Consider the following 15,245-nt stretch of genomic DNA (forward strand, 5'->3'; position numbering starts at 1 on the left):
TGGTCTACAAAGTGAGTTCCAGGACAGCCAGGGCTATACAGAGAAACCCTGTCTCGAAAAACCAAAAAAAAAAAAAAAAAAAGAAAGAAAGAAAGAAAGAAAGAGTGGCTCCAGGTTTAGGAATACATAAAACAGATTAAGGAGATGAGCATTCATTTTGATTTCCCAGTTCTTTTGCTGCCTGTCTCTTTTTGTTCTTCAGAACACCAATGGATTTCAGGCATGGACAGAGGGAGAAAAATTGAAATGCACATGGAAATTATCATTAAAACAAAGGAATAAATATTAATTATAAATGGTATCATCCAGCATTCTATTTTATGCATATTTATTCATTTTGAGGGCTCAGTAATTAGCTTGATGGTAAAGCTTGTCTGGTAAATACAGAGCTCCAGGCCTTGCCTCCTGTATTGTCAAAAAGGCAAAAGTCACAGAAAGATTAAAAAAAAGAAAAAAACATACAAAGGGAATCGCATATTCATTCACCTTGAAAATAAATGAGTCAGTAAACTTTTAACTTGCTATGTTATACGTGGTCTCTAATGTTTTATGATAATTTCTCACACATCCCATAATTGTTTATAAGCATTATGACGAAAGCATAATGTCAGCAGGCTAGCAAGGAAAAAAACAAAAGGAGAACAAGAATGTGGTAATGTTTTAGGTTTATGGTGGGGAAGCACAGCTGCTCACTGATTTATATGAAGACTTTGCAAAAACACCATCTTCCAGAAATTAACTTCAATATTTCAAAGTTGAAAATTTTATATTCTAAGTGTAATATGTGGATAATATAAGCGAGGCAGGAATCTGGGAGATATGTGTGGGATGTTTGGTTGTCTGGAGCAGATGCTGTTCCACAGAGGGTCAGCACCTGCTTAGCATGCCTTAGACCACAAGTTCCATGCTCAGCTTCACAAAAAGAAAGCTGAGCAGAAGCAAAGACTTTGCTCGTCTGAAGTGAGGGAAGGAAATCAAAGGGGAGATTTTCTTATCTGTATTTTAAGGCAAAAAAAATTGAGAAGGTATTTTTCTTGAAGATAATTACTTAGCAATTCTTCAATACTTATTTTATAGAAATGCTTGGTAAAATTACAAAACCATAGCATTTTTAAACTACAGAGCTATAAGAACTTAAATCATGCTATTTTAAAGTAATAGACTATTTCATTTTAGTGTGAATAGGTGATAATCTTTAACTTTAATATCATAGAAGTTAGTTAAATATAGTTGAATGCTATAACTGTATTTTAAATGCTTTGTTTTTGAGTGTAAAAGATTATTCAATGAACAGAATATGAGGTATTTACTTTGAAATTGGGACTGTGTTCCCAATTATAGCCACTAGATGGCAGGGCTACATTACTTAATACGAAGAGAGCTATTTTAAATATGGGAATGTAAAGAATGTAAAGAACAATTGTAAAAAAGAAATTTCACTTCTTTCGTGCTTTTATAAACATATACTACAAAAATTTTAAATCATTTTTAGTAAAATGGATAACTCCTGCAATACACAATCACCGTCCACAGCAGAAATAGCCTCGTGTTCTATAAGACATAGCAAATGTTTGAAAAAGCAAGAAAAGAACTAAGACCCTTGAGCGATGAGAGCCACTGTTTTTAGGAAGTGAGACTCACTTCACTGCAGCAAGCAGCTCACAGAGAGCTCGATTTATGACCCCGTGCGTCCTCCTTCTCCCCTACCCTGGCATTAGGCTGTAATTGGAAATCTGAGTGATTCATCTTGAAGTTGGCCATTCATACAAAGTCTGCTTTATTAAATTGTCCTATATATTCCTGTGTATTGTCAGTTATGATCTTGGGGAATGGATGCTAATTAACCATGTGATAAATGTCATAGTATATTTGTAAGTGACTGCAGTGTGCCATCGAAATGACACAGAGAGGAGTGGGCTCCTGGGTGAGCATGGTTTGAATGGGGACCATGGCACTGGTGAGTGTACTGTGCGTTATTGGTTCTCTTCCACACACTTCCATTAGCTTCCTCATTTTCAAGAGTGTACACTCTGCTACATAATAATACCTCAGGATCTGATGCTGACAGAATTAGTAGAGAGCGGATACCATTTATTTTCTAGTCCAAGAGATTCTAGAGACTTTACATAATTCAAAAAACAAACTAACAAACAAACAAACAATCAAACGAAAACCCTAATCAGTAAATGTCTATGTATTGCAGTGAAAGGAAATTAAGAGTTTTCATAGCTTTATAAGTTTGGTCATATTTTTTTCATGTAGTTATCCCCTTCCTTATCAGGATTTGTGTCACTGAATAATGTGAACTTTTTGTTCATTTGCTTCTTTTCTATTTGTTTGTTTTCTGGGTTGAATTTTTGTTAAACTCTTTTATGACTCAGATTTATTAAAAAAAAAAACAGAATGAAAATTGTATCTTCCAAAGATATTGGTATAAAAGGTATCCCTGAAGTGGTCAATACTACTACTACTACTAATAATAATAACATTAATGATAACAATAATAATAATAAGCTTTGTCTTCACCCTTTTTTCATCTTGAAGCTTAGGAACAGAACTTTCTTTAGAACATTCAGAAGAAAAGGGCCTAGCATCACTCTGCCGTTTCAGAATATCATCCTTTTGAAACCCCGACAGACGGCCAAGTTCTCGGTGCAGGTCTCAAAGCTTTGAGCTCTGTAGACAAACTTCCACAGGGATGGAAACACACGGAGCACTGGCCCATGGATTCTAACTGGACCTTAAACTTGACTCTGACAGTACTTGGTAACTGGTGCTATTGATTCCAGCAAGCCTTGCTCTCCCTGTCCATTTTCCTGAGAGCCCTACGAGTGCTGTGTGTGGCTTTATCCCCATCAGGCCCAGAAGTTTACTTAAACACTTTAAGCATCATCAGTGAGTACAAGAGTGGCCCACACTTGCAGGAAGCTCTTTGGTCTCTGACAGAAACATAACACTATGTCTAATCTTTTCTAAAGTATCAGTGAATAAAACTGCCACTCTTTGTTAATAGCCTCTGCTTCTTTAGAGACTTTTGTATTAATAAATACAAAAGTAAAACAAAGAAAAATTGTATTTCTTGAGACAATTTTTTATGTATCTCTCTCTCTCTCTCTCTCTCTCTCTCTCTCTCTCTCTCTCTCTCTCTCTATCTATCTGTGTGTGTGTGTGTGTGTGTTTTACTCCTCATTTTACCTCCATTTCAACTCAGANTCTCTCTCTCTCTCTCTCTCTCTCTCTCTCTCTCTCTCTCTCTCTCTCTATCTATCTATCTATCTATCTATGATAATCAGATTTACTCCTCATTTTACCTCCATTTCAACTCAGAGTAATTGTCACATGCATGGGTATAGGATCATGCATTATAGCAGGGGTAATCTACTCCACCAGTGGGCACAGTCCCAAAGAATGAGTCCCTAGCATTCGTTGAGGTTCTCAACCTGGGGGGCACGGCCCTTTTACAGGACTGACCCATCTCTTTCAGAGAGATCATCTAACACCATCAGAAATCACAAATCTTTACATTTCAATTCTTAACAATAACAAAACTACAGTTGTGAAGTACCAGTGAAGATGATTTTATGGTTGGTGGCCCCCACAACATGAAGAACTGTATTAAATGGTTGCAACGTTACAAATGTTGAGAAACACTGCTTTAGCAGGACTCAGCCGCCAATAGCATCCCAGTTCAGAATGAGATCTCATGAGCCATCCATACCTGAATATTGGCTGCCTTGGTATTTGCTTTGGTATTTTGTGCAGCAGGTTTGCACATATGCTGTTGAGTTCAGGAGTGCAATAGCCTTGTGATGTCTAGAAGATAGTATTTCATAACGCTCTTCCTAATACATCAGCTCATGAACTGTTTCCATGATTTCTTCCTGAGTCTTGTCCCTTGATCCTTGTCATGGCAGGGATAAAGGTGTCCCCTTAGGTCTCACATGCACTTATCTTTAACACTTTTACCAGCTGTTTGAATTGACTATTGCCTGTTGCAAAAAAGAGGTATTTTGACAACAGTATAAAGATGTCCTCGTGTACTTGTATAAACATAAGTATTTTGAAAACAGTCTGGACCCTTTAGCAAAACAGCCATAGCAGGGAGAACCTCAGGGTCTTGATTGTGTATCTGGATGTGGCCTCTTTTAGCCTAAGCTGCATTTGAATGGAATTTTTTCCATCTCATTACATGGTTTCAAAGAAATATGATAATTAGTCTTTATATGTAATATATACTATGTGTTCGATTAAGGACATGGAAGGGCACCTCTTTCTTCTTACTTTTGCTTGAATTAATAACAAAGAAGTAATACATTTCCTGATGAGATTTAGAGGTGACAGGCAGAGGTTTGCTTTGACTAAACTAAATCCTATTTGAAAACTGCCATTCCACATTCCGGTTAAAAGTTGAAAAGTATAGTTTGGTTAGGAAGCCTTCCCGCACTCTCCATATACATGGAACAATCCATTAAGAAGTTACAAAACCAAACAAGATTCAGAAGTTCATTACAAGTTATTAAATGGAACTTAGTATAATACTTTGCAGGATGACAAGGTGGGCACTTTGATTGGAGCCCTGGGGATGGCAGGGTCCTTTTCTGAGTGCAGAAAGTACAGTCTGGAAATTAGCAATCGACTGTGACTGGGCCCAGATGTCAATACATCTCTCTGAGTTATTTTTTTCCCTAGACTTAATATAGCCCAACTTTATTGCCAATCAAAACAACTTTTTACTGATGATGCAATGGTTCAGAGATAATTGGAGAGGATAGTGCACATTATTTAACAATGGAAGTAACTTGCAACATTCGCTCTTCAATGTTCCCAAGGTACTTGATGGGATGTGGAGTTTGGCCTGGGATATCAGTAATATAGCTCTTTAAAATCTTTGAAAATAAATATCATTTAGAGCAGCCTTGGTTCACTTGAACATTATCAATATTCTGGGAAATAATGCTCAAAAATGAAACTTTGGAAAACTTTAAGATAAACAAACAAATAAGAAAAAAAAGGCATGGGGGGCATCTCTCTGGCTTTGAGACCTAACTTTTTTTCTTTTTTTTTTTTAAAGATTTATTTATTTATTATATGTAAGTACGCTGTAGCTGTCTTCAGACACTCCAGAAGAAGGAGTCAAACCTTGTTACGGATGGTTGTGAGCCACCATGTGGTTGCTGGGATTTGAACTCCAGACCTTCAGAAGAGCAGCCGGGTGCTCTTACCCACTGAGCCATCTCACTAGCCCGAGACTTAACTTTTGAGGAAGTGTAACTGCTAACTCTTCTTAATGGTGGACCTTCCCAGGCAGCACTGAACAGTCTCCCTGTAATAGTCACAGAATAGGATTATGTCTGGCATATAGAAGGAGAAAAAAAGGCAATATTTTGTGAAATAACTAACAGTGGAACTAATTCTTAATTAACTGAGTGTCTTAATTCTTTAGGCTGCAATTTTTGGATGTTATAAATTTCTACACCATGATCGTAATAATATTTGCTGTTTATATAACACCAGTTTTCAAGGAGCTAAATTAACTTCACAGGTGTTGTATAATGAAGCCTCACACTATGGCCTGAGAAAGTGAGTGCCTTTATTTTCCCAGAGAGGAAATAGAAGGGAGACTGAGACACCTTCTTCTCATTTGCACAGTTGGCCCTGATGAAGGTCTTTCCAGTTCTTTGCTCATTCCCTTAAAAAAAAAAGAAGCAAATTCCTTTCTTGTTAATAAATATTTATTTGTTATAAAAAAACATTAATAGGAATATGTTCTGCTGATAGAATGAGACTGACTCTTTCTCTTCTACCAAGTTTACAATCTCAATAAGACAAGACAAGACATGAAAATCCAGAGAGCCGGGGTGCAATTTGCACTACTAAGAAGCAGTTGGTGCTTGGTTTCCATTTCTCCTCTGAAAGAGGCCACATACATATTTCATCTCTGGTATATTTGGGCAGTGCATTGGTCTAAGAGCTATAAAGCTATTTAATTTTTTTTTTTTTTTGGTAAAGCGTTTTATGCCTGGTAATGGATTTGTATATCACTTGCAGCCTGTAACATGGCTAAGTGTTCTGATTGACAGAACACCCACGTTCAGACTTGTTTATTTTTTGATAAGGAAAATGCCAGCTGACTTCGTCCATATGTGCTCTCCAACAAGATGAGGCTTATTCACATGGAATGGACAATCACTTGAGATGAAATGAGAAAGAGTACAAAAACAGCAATAAATGTGAAAATTCCAATGTTTCTCCTTTGACTTGAAAATCTTTTAAAGTGGTATACTGCTACAGTACACTGCCACTTTCAAAGATTATTAAAACACCAACAGTCCCGTATTAATACTTTTACATCAAGATGTTTAAGTTTTAATATGATGGAAATAAAGCTATAGTGTACAAAATATAGCCAAGTTAAACATGTATTATCCTACTAAAACACATCCAAGCCAGCCCCGGCTAAGAAATTAAGAAATAACTGTGAACCTTTTTTTTTTTTTTTAAATGGTGGATGAAAATGTTTAAAACCCTGACTCCTGATGTAGTTGCCACGAGAACGATCTCCATTTACTCAGTTGCTTTTGTTGTAACTGTCTCACTCCTTTATCCAAAAGACAAACTTGAACATTGCTAAGAAATGGGGAAGCGTCTGAGATTAACCTAAGGTTGAAGGTAAGGGATCAGCTCACTGCAGCTCCTCAGTGCCTGGACCAGAGACAGTTGGTGTATTCCTCACAAGCTAGCAAGGAATAGGCGTTTCCCAGCTCAGCTGGGTCGCCTTTCTCTCTTAGTCTAAGGAGATGAAAGAATGTGAGCCAACTCAATGCAACACTTAGTATCAGAGCCCGGGTTCCAATGGCTTGGGAAACCAAACCCCTCTGTAGGGCAGAAGTCTGTGTAGCCTGTTTTTATTAGCATGGGTACCATATAAGCCTGTCCTCTCATCTGGATAGAATTACATCTCAATAGTGCAGGGTCTTCAGTCATCAGTTGTTTGAAATGGCTGCTTGGGACAAAAAACAAGGCAGTGTTTCTGCCATCAAAACTTGCTAAACTTCAAGGGGCCGTTGACAAGTACCTCCTAGGAAGCATGTTCATTAATGTTTCATCTTACGATGCAAATTTGACATTTCTTATTCTAATGTGAGAAGTAGTTACTATGGATTCATAGATATTATAAATCAGTGTCCTGGCTCTCACTGTGGTAAGAGAGAGGGGTTAGAAGCATTATTATTAATATTTTATTATTAATAAAAATACGATGATTGGAGCTGTGTTGTCTTTCTATAGTGCCCCTACACATAATGCATACGATTACATCACATTTTTCTGTCTTACAAACCTACCCTCACTCTAAATTTTGTTTTTTTTTTTTTTTTTTTTTTTTCCCAAACACAAATCCACAGTTAAGAGTCTTTTCAAGTTTCAGTTTCTTGATTCATTTGTTTATGGAATTGTGCTAAGCATGAGCTACTCGACGGCTACGAAGGCATGCCCTTGTGTTCACGGAGAGTTCTGTTTGGCGGGGTCATCGTGGAGGTTGCTGGGTACATTAGACAAGTTTTCATGGGTCACTGGAGCCTCTCAGATTCATTTCAGCATCTCGCCAGGCAAGAGCACGTTGGTTTTCCTGAAGTCTCCGTGGCGCTCTTGTACTTTTTAGAGAGCCAAGATGCAGGAACAGATTGTCTTCACACACATCAGTCCAGCCTGAGCTCGATTGGCACTTGCAGAGTCCACTGTTTATTTCATTACAGTGAAATCTGTTTCTTTCACGTCCTTGCAGAATGTGAAGGATGATGGACAGCATGTGTGGCGACTCAAGCACTTTAACAAGCCCGCCTACTGCAATCTCTGCCTGAACATGCTGATTGGCGTGGGGAAGCAGGGCCTCTGCTGCTCCTGTGAGTTCGTTGGCTCTGCCTGATGTCATCACCTTTCTTGAGGGGGGAAACAGAGCTCATGCAGCTCTCCTGTTTGTGTGTCATACCTCAGGCCAGGATGGAACATATTTCCCTGTAGCTTCGCAATGCTCAGGTCGCTGGCCAACTTCCTTTCAAAGGAAATAAATGCTGCATTTCCATGCCATAGGTATTTCTTTGTATGGTGGTTTAATTTTTAATTATTTGTATTTCTCAGTTCTCCTTGGAGTATTTAAACATTTTTCACTGCTTTCTCATATATTCCCCTCATAATTTAACCATTACAACTCTAGGTCTTACAGACTTATGGAGTACAAAAGTGTGGGGGGGAGGGTATGTGGGTGAGCGGGGGTGTGTTCTCATGTCTATGTTTGCTCATGTGTGTGTGTTCATAATCTAAGATTAATATCTAGTGACTTTCTCCACTGCTCCCACCTCATACATGGACCCAGATTTTCCTATTGACTCATATCCCAAATACTTTACATTGCATCCTATTGCATCTGGGAGACTCTCTACCTCCAGTACACTGAGGTACTCACAGAGGGTCAATTTCTTAAAATGAGTTCTTGAGATCTGAGCTATAGTCATTGCAATATAAGGCATTATAAGTCGTGTTCATTTTAATAATCTCAGTTTCCTTATCATGCAAGATTTATTTTATTCTAATAAACCTACATTATAAGTTAGAGATTTGCTAAAGAGTATGTATGTAAATATGTGTGTTAGTTAATTTATAAAATCATCTAGTATTGATTTAATCCATAACATTTTTACTTAAAATAAAGTTTATGTTCTCTGAAATAAGGTTAAGATTTCCACTGATCCAGCAATTCAGCCACATCAATTTCTGCTATGTAATATGTTTTAAGGTTTTTTTCTCTAGGTATATTATTTAACATTAAGAACTATACTTAATATCATATATATATATACATATATATAAAATTTATAAATGAATGTTTTTTTAAGGATATATAACATTTATGAAATATTACATAAGGAAAATTTCTGATGGCCATGTTGGAAGATCCAGATATACTAAAATGTTTGCCATGTCAAAACAAACAAACAAAACAAAAACAAAAATAAAACGATCTCAGAACTTCTATAAATGTTTAAGGGAGTGAAGATTTGGGGGCAGATATAATTGACTGAAACAAGACGACTTTCAAAGAAGGGGAGTGGTATAATAAAAAAAGACAGATCTTTGCTGTTTACAAAATGGTTATTAGGGGAACACTCACAACATGAGTACTACTGTAAAAGAAAAGAAAAGATAAGTGGTCTTCCTGGCTGCGGTCAGATCTCACAGACAGGATATTTTAGATTCTTATTATTAAACACCATAAGCATTGCATACATTTCATTCATATTTCAAGAAGTGGGTTTTTAAGTTGTTGATCTGTTCATTTTTAATACCTTTTTCTACATATTTATGAATTCTGAAGTGGAGCATCCTTCTCATACACAAGTGCATGTGACCCTAATATTTACAGTGAACCCACAAGATGCAGAGATGCACCCCCAAGTGTGTTTTTGTTTTGTGTCATAGATTATCCGCATACATTCATACATACATTTACTAGTACAAATATGTCTTTTCACATACATTTTTGTTTCCTGGTGCCACATGTTTGCCTAGTGAAAGTGGTTGTTTGAAGAACCAGTATCATGATGGAAAATGAAGGATGAACTTCCCTGAAAGCCTGGCACGGATGATGGAAACTATTCTTCAGCAGTAGACAAACCTACCATTTCAAGTTTAGATAAGCCAATAGACAAAGCAGTATAAGCACACAGATATTTACTCCCATTGCCTGCCAGCTGCTCTCATGCCTATACTTTATGAAATATAGACCTCTTCCTCCTAGCAAATGACACAAAGCCATTTGGCAGTCATCAATTTGTCTTTAATATTTTTGTCATCTGGGAATTATTGTGAAAAATTTGAGCAAGGACTGATTTAATTAAGCATTTCCTGTTCCTGCTACACCATGACAGAGAAGGCTTGCCTTCTCATATGCATACTATTTCCTGTACTAATTGGCCTTTTGCATTCCATGATAAAAACAGCCGACTTGGACTTTTTTCCTTGATGCGGCTGATTGGATTGATTAGAGAACAGTGGATGCGAAATGAGCATCTGTTAATGCCACTCTTCCCTCGTAAATTTGCAATCAGGACCAGGGTCAGCTCTGAATCTGTGTACCTGTTTCCTTTCAGTCTGCAAGTACACTGTACATGAGCGCTGTGTGGCCAGAGCCCCGCCCTCCTGCATCAAGACATATGTGAAGTCCAAGAAGAACACGGACGTAAGTCTGGCCACATAGACTTTCCACATGTGTCACCATGGATAGCGCCTCTTACCACCCTGTTATTCTGTTCTAGGTCATGCACCATTATTGGGTCGAAGGCAATTGCCCTACCAAGTGTGATAAGTGCCACAAAACAGTGAAATGTTACCAGGGCCTGACGGGGCTGCATTGTGTTTGGTGCCAGACCACAGTGAGTATCGTGACAGCACTGAACCGGAAGGCCTTCGAAGTTGGAATAAATCACCTAAAACCTCGGGCGGGTGGTGGGGGTGGTGGGTGTTCTTATTTCATCGGCCAAAGAATCAGATTTGTCCTCATAGGACTCAGGATTTTAGAGATGGTGCCTTCACATGCTTTTCACACAAGGGCCCATGGAGTGGGTTCTAGCAGTTCCCAGGAAAGCAATCAGAAACCACAAATGAATGTTGACAAACAGAAGAGGGTCATTACTGTCACACCAAACCATTCTCCTATGTATGTTCCTTACTCCGTGTAATTAGTGAACTGCCACACAAGAGGTTTTGGTGGAGTAATAATTATGGAAAAAGCACAATGGCCAAAGCTTTAGGATACCATCCGGTTGACTGTCAAACTGCTTCAAATAAACTTGGGAATAAACACAGTTATTAGATGGCACTACTATATCTGTTTAATTTCTGAAATTAGCATAAACAAACATTTCTGCCTTTTGAGTTTGGGTGTCTTTGCGTCTTCCTCGCAGAATAGCTTCTTAGTCCTTCAGTTCTTTGCATTCTTTTACCAGAATAAACAGCAGAGGGCACTGTAATAGTTGGCAAATCAGATTTTGGTAGAGATACCTACAGGTTAAAAAGTGTTCTTAAACGACACAAAAACACACAGAAAAAGAGAGAGAGAGAGAGAGAGAGAGAGAGAGAGAGAGAGAGAGAGAGAGAGAGAGAGAGAGAGAGAGAGAATAATTTAAAAATCAAGTTGAGTTACATTTCAAACTGCAATTAAGTATTTGAAGATTTGAAGTTTGGTTATTATAATAAAATGTCTAGCAATTGCAAGAATATATCAATGCTCAATTTTTAAAAAGACCATAACAAAATAATTATATTTATTAAAATGTAGTTGGGAAACTAATTAGAACACTATGTAACTTTTCTTGTAGAAGCCTAGTCCCAGCCCCACATCATTTTACACAGCATATCATAATTTTAGCATAGGCTAAAATTAAAAAAATATCAGTATTGTCTTTTCACTTTTATCAGATATAAAAGCAATATATTGAATATGTTGCTGTTATTATTTTTACTCTTCTTATTACTACTACTATTATTTGATTTTCTATTTCTTAACAGATATTTTTATTAGAAAGAAATGGTCTTTAATATCATCTTTAACATATTAAAAAATGTAAGTGGCAATTCAATAAGGATCCTTCCACTGTTCTTTATAAAGATTTAAATGCTGTTTACAATTTATCAGTTATTTATTTATAATCTGTAACTTTCTAATCACTGGGGTTAGAAATTACAGTATTGACTCTTTCACAAAATAAGGCACAACTACATAATCACAAGTCATAAAACAAATAGTAGTTATGAGTGACTATTCAGCTTGAAAGACAGGAATTAACCTGAGAGGTCTGTAGCCCCAAGCCCTGGAGGGAGGGGGGCGTCGGAAGTTTGCTATTCAATTCGTATCATCTTCCCACTTTGTTTCCTGGAGTGTCTCTGAGTACTTTCAGAATTCTAACTTACAGTAACTGTAGGGACACCTTTATTAATTTATCAATTTCGTGGCTAGTGTCAGAATATATTCACCTGAAAATATTTATATACTTAGTATCATTCATAACTTTCTCGAGCTGCTTTATGGAAACGTTAGCCTAAGACTGATCCCTCAATTAACGGTGCCTAATGCGACAGATCTCTTAAGAACCAAATGTCATCTTCACACTCTGGGAGCCAGGAGAGAGCAGGGATGTGGTGCTGCCTGTAATGAGGTTTTTAAGGAACCACCTGAGTGGATTCCAAGAGAAACTTGCTTAAACCGAAGATCAGAGGGTGAAGCAGAGCTGCGCTTCAATCTTCCTCCAAAACCCATTGCTCATTTTGTATGACTTGAAATCACAACTTGAGAAACACAGCGAATATGCCCCCAGTCACTTATAAACTGTGCCACTGTATCCATCGATTGCCTCAGTCTGGGACAATATTCTTACACTGTAAAATGGAGTTGATAATACCTCATCTATAGGGTTGTTGTAAGGATTAAATGGGTAAAAAGTCAGTGTAGATAGGTTTACAAATAGAGCACATACTTGGTAAATGCTTAGTGACTATTCTATCAGTGGGCAATAGGTAAAATCAGACATGGCACCTATCGTGAAACCTGGTGTCCATGGGGCACGTCATGTGTAAAATTCAGGGTATGGCGGTCTCATCTTGGTAAGGATTTATAAATGGAAATTTCCCAGAATATCAGCCTGCATCCTTAAAGACCATAGGAAATCGTGTGGCTTCAAGCATCACTAACTTTTATGTCAAGGTCCATAGACTTGAGTTCTCAAGAGCAACTCTTCAACTCTTAACCTGCTATTTACAAGAACTGATCCTCAAATGATGTTTCCAGTTACTATGCGAGTTAGAAGTCATGTTTTTCTTGTCTTTCACATTTATCTCCTTCATATCGCCTAGTGCTAAGCCCTTACATTTCTTGCTTAAAATATCTCTCCCAGATCTGAGATTTTGACTTCACGTTCCCAACCTTAGTGCAAGCTCTTAGCACCCCCTCCCCACTAGGTTAGAGTAAGAATCTCTTGGCTTATTTCCCTGACAGAAGGTACTTCTCCTATATGTAGGCTGCCATAGCACCACTAGAAAAATCTTTTGAAAACTGTAATTTGTTATAGCATGTCCCCTTCAGTTATCTATAATAATTCTATGACAATAAATGCAACCTCCCCACTACTTACTCCACCTAGATTTTGAGTTCTACAAAGCACAGATTTAGGAAGCACAAGTTTTGCATCCTCCTTCACCACTGACTTCCCTGTTAGAGCTGGGAGTCTGCTAAGCAACCCCTGCAAAGGCCATGATTCATCCCCACCTTATATTTAAAATATCCCATTCCTTGGACTGTACTAGTCTTAAATACTTACTAGGAACCAGGTTCAGTTCTTTATTGCCCTTGATGTTTTCTTTGATGCTAATTCTTTTTTTCTTCAATTTATTTTATTTTACTTTACTTCCTTTCTTAAAGAAAGACTGAGTTGTTCTCCAGTGGTTTCATTTCTGCCTGCAATCAACGTTATACTTCCATTTGCGTCCATTGCTACAAGTTGATAGTACACATGTTTTCCTTAATCATCTGATGATCCTAAGGGAGTGCCAGGTTTTGAGGAAATTCTCAGGTTCACTATAATGAGTAATATGGTAATCTTCATGTTAGATATTGAATCTCAAATGCAGTTCATCTTTAAATTTTATCTCAAAATACCTTGAAATAACTTATAATGCTCAAGTCTCATTAGACCGGTTAATAAATCTTAAAACATAAATGATAAACATCCATATCTACAATTTTATATCAATGAAATTTATCTAGATAGACTATTGCAGCCATCTTGTAGACCTAAAGATAAGTTCTAAAAAACATTGTAGCTCTTCTATAAAGCATGCTACCTAAGATGGAAAATTGGTAAACACTCAGGAACACAAAACAAAAATCAAAACAAAATGAAACACAAAATCTGTATCTCCTACTTAAGCAAATATTTTCTGTGCTTTCAACTTCATTCCTTTGAGCTAGACAAACCTTCATCTTGGTTTTCAGGGTTTTTTTGTTTTGTTTTGTTTTGTTTTTGTTTTTGTTTTGTTTTCTTTTTTTGTTTTGTTTTGTTTTTTTTCTTGCTTATGTCCTGCCACTGTTGAGATCATGTTGCCAGGTCTGATTCGCATCTGTTACTGAGTGTGTCCTTGACATGATGTTTACTCTGTGTATCAAGAAAAGATGTCTGCAACCCTGTAGGTGGAACAACAATATGAACTAACCAGTACCTCCAGAGCTCGTGTCTCTAGCTGCATATGTAGCAGAAGATGGCCTAGTCAGCCATCATTGGGAAGANAGGCCCCTTGGTCTTGCAAACTTTATATGCCCCAGTACAGGGGAATGCCAGGACCAAGAAGTGGGAGTGAGTAGGTAGGGGAGCCAGGGGGGGAGGGTATAGGGGACTCTAGGGATAGCATTTGAAATGTAAATGAAGTAAATACCTAATTAAAAAATTGGAAAAAAATAAACAGGGAAAATTAAAAAAAAAAAAAAAAAAAAAAAAAAGAAGGACTTAGGGCCTGGAGGACCTCAGTTGGGCCACTGAGTTGCAGTCTTACCGCACCAACAGGTTCATTTACTTTTGGTTGTAAATTTGATTTTACGTATTGTTGATTTTTGATTTTTAAGACTACAGACTAACTGATGTAATGTTTTTGTATAAGTTGCACCAAAAATCAAGGACAAAATAAATGTGTGTTTGTTTTTACTGGAAATAAAAAGAGAATTGTTGAGAAAAAAAAAAAAAAAGATAACTCCTTGTCAGGCAGGAATCACTAGGATGTGAGGTCAATACAACTATTTGAGATTAAAAGAGAATGCCTATTGTATCCATCTGAATTACTAACTTATTATCTTATAGGAATGTACTTTTAATGAAAATAATGAGCTCCTGACAATGACATTTTTCTCATTGTCAAAAGGTTTTGAAAGCCATAGACAGATTTTTATTTAGCAGACACCATCATTGATGAAGTATCCTGAGTTTGTAAAATATTGATTTTATATGAAAGTGTAAACTAACAAATTTCTTTAAGTCATGTCATTGAACTTTTATTTGTAAGAGGGACTAATTTTTTGTATATGAATCTCTAAATTCTAATGAATACTTTTCTTATTTTTCCTTTTTCTACTATTCATTTCTACCATTAGCTCAACACCTCTCCATACCACACACGCACAAACTCTCTCTCTCTCTCTCTCTCTCTCT

At 37.1% G+C, this 15,245-nt stretch overlaps 1 protein-coding gene across 6 annotated transcripts in view; it reads left to right on the forward strand.

Annotated features, from left to right (window-relative positions):
* The window catches only part of Dgkb (diacylglycerol kinase beta), a 667,872-nt gene that overhangs the window by 225,502 nt on the left and 427,125 nt on the right, over window positions 1-15,245 (forward strand). For all 6 annotated transcript variants that reach the window (XM_021201522.2, XM_029540832.1, XM_029540833.1 and 3 more), the window contains 3 exons: window positions 7,784-7,901; window positions 10,146-10,234; window positions 10,311-10,427. In XM_021201522.2, coding sequence (XP_021057181.1) covers window positions 7,784-7,901; window positions 10,146-10,234; window positions 10,311-10,427 — 324 coding nt within the window. The remainder of the gene's footprint in view (window positions 1-7,783; window positions 7,902-10,145; window positions 10,235-10,310; window positions 10,428-15,245) is intronic.

Source organism: Mus pahari, chromosome 7 (genome assembly GCF_900095145.1).
Source record: "Mus pahari chromosome 7, PAHARI_EIJ_v1.1, whole genome shotgun sequence".
Classification (NCBI taxonomy): Eukaryota; Metazoa; Chordata; class Mammalia; order Rodentia; family Muridae; genus Mus; species Mus pahari.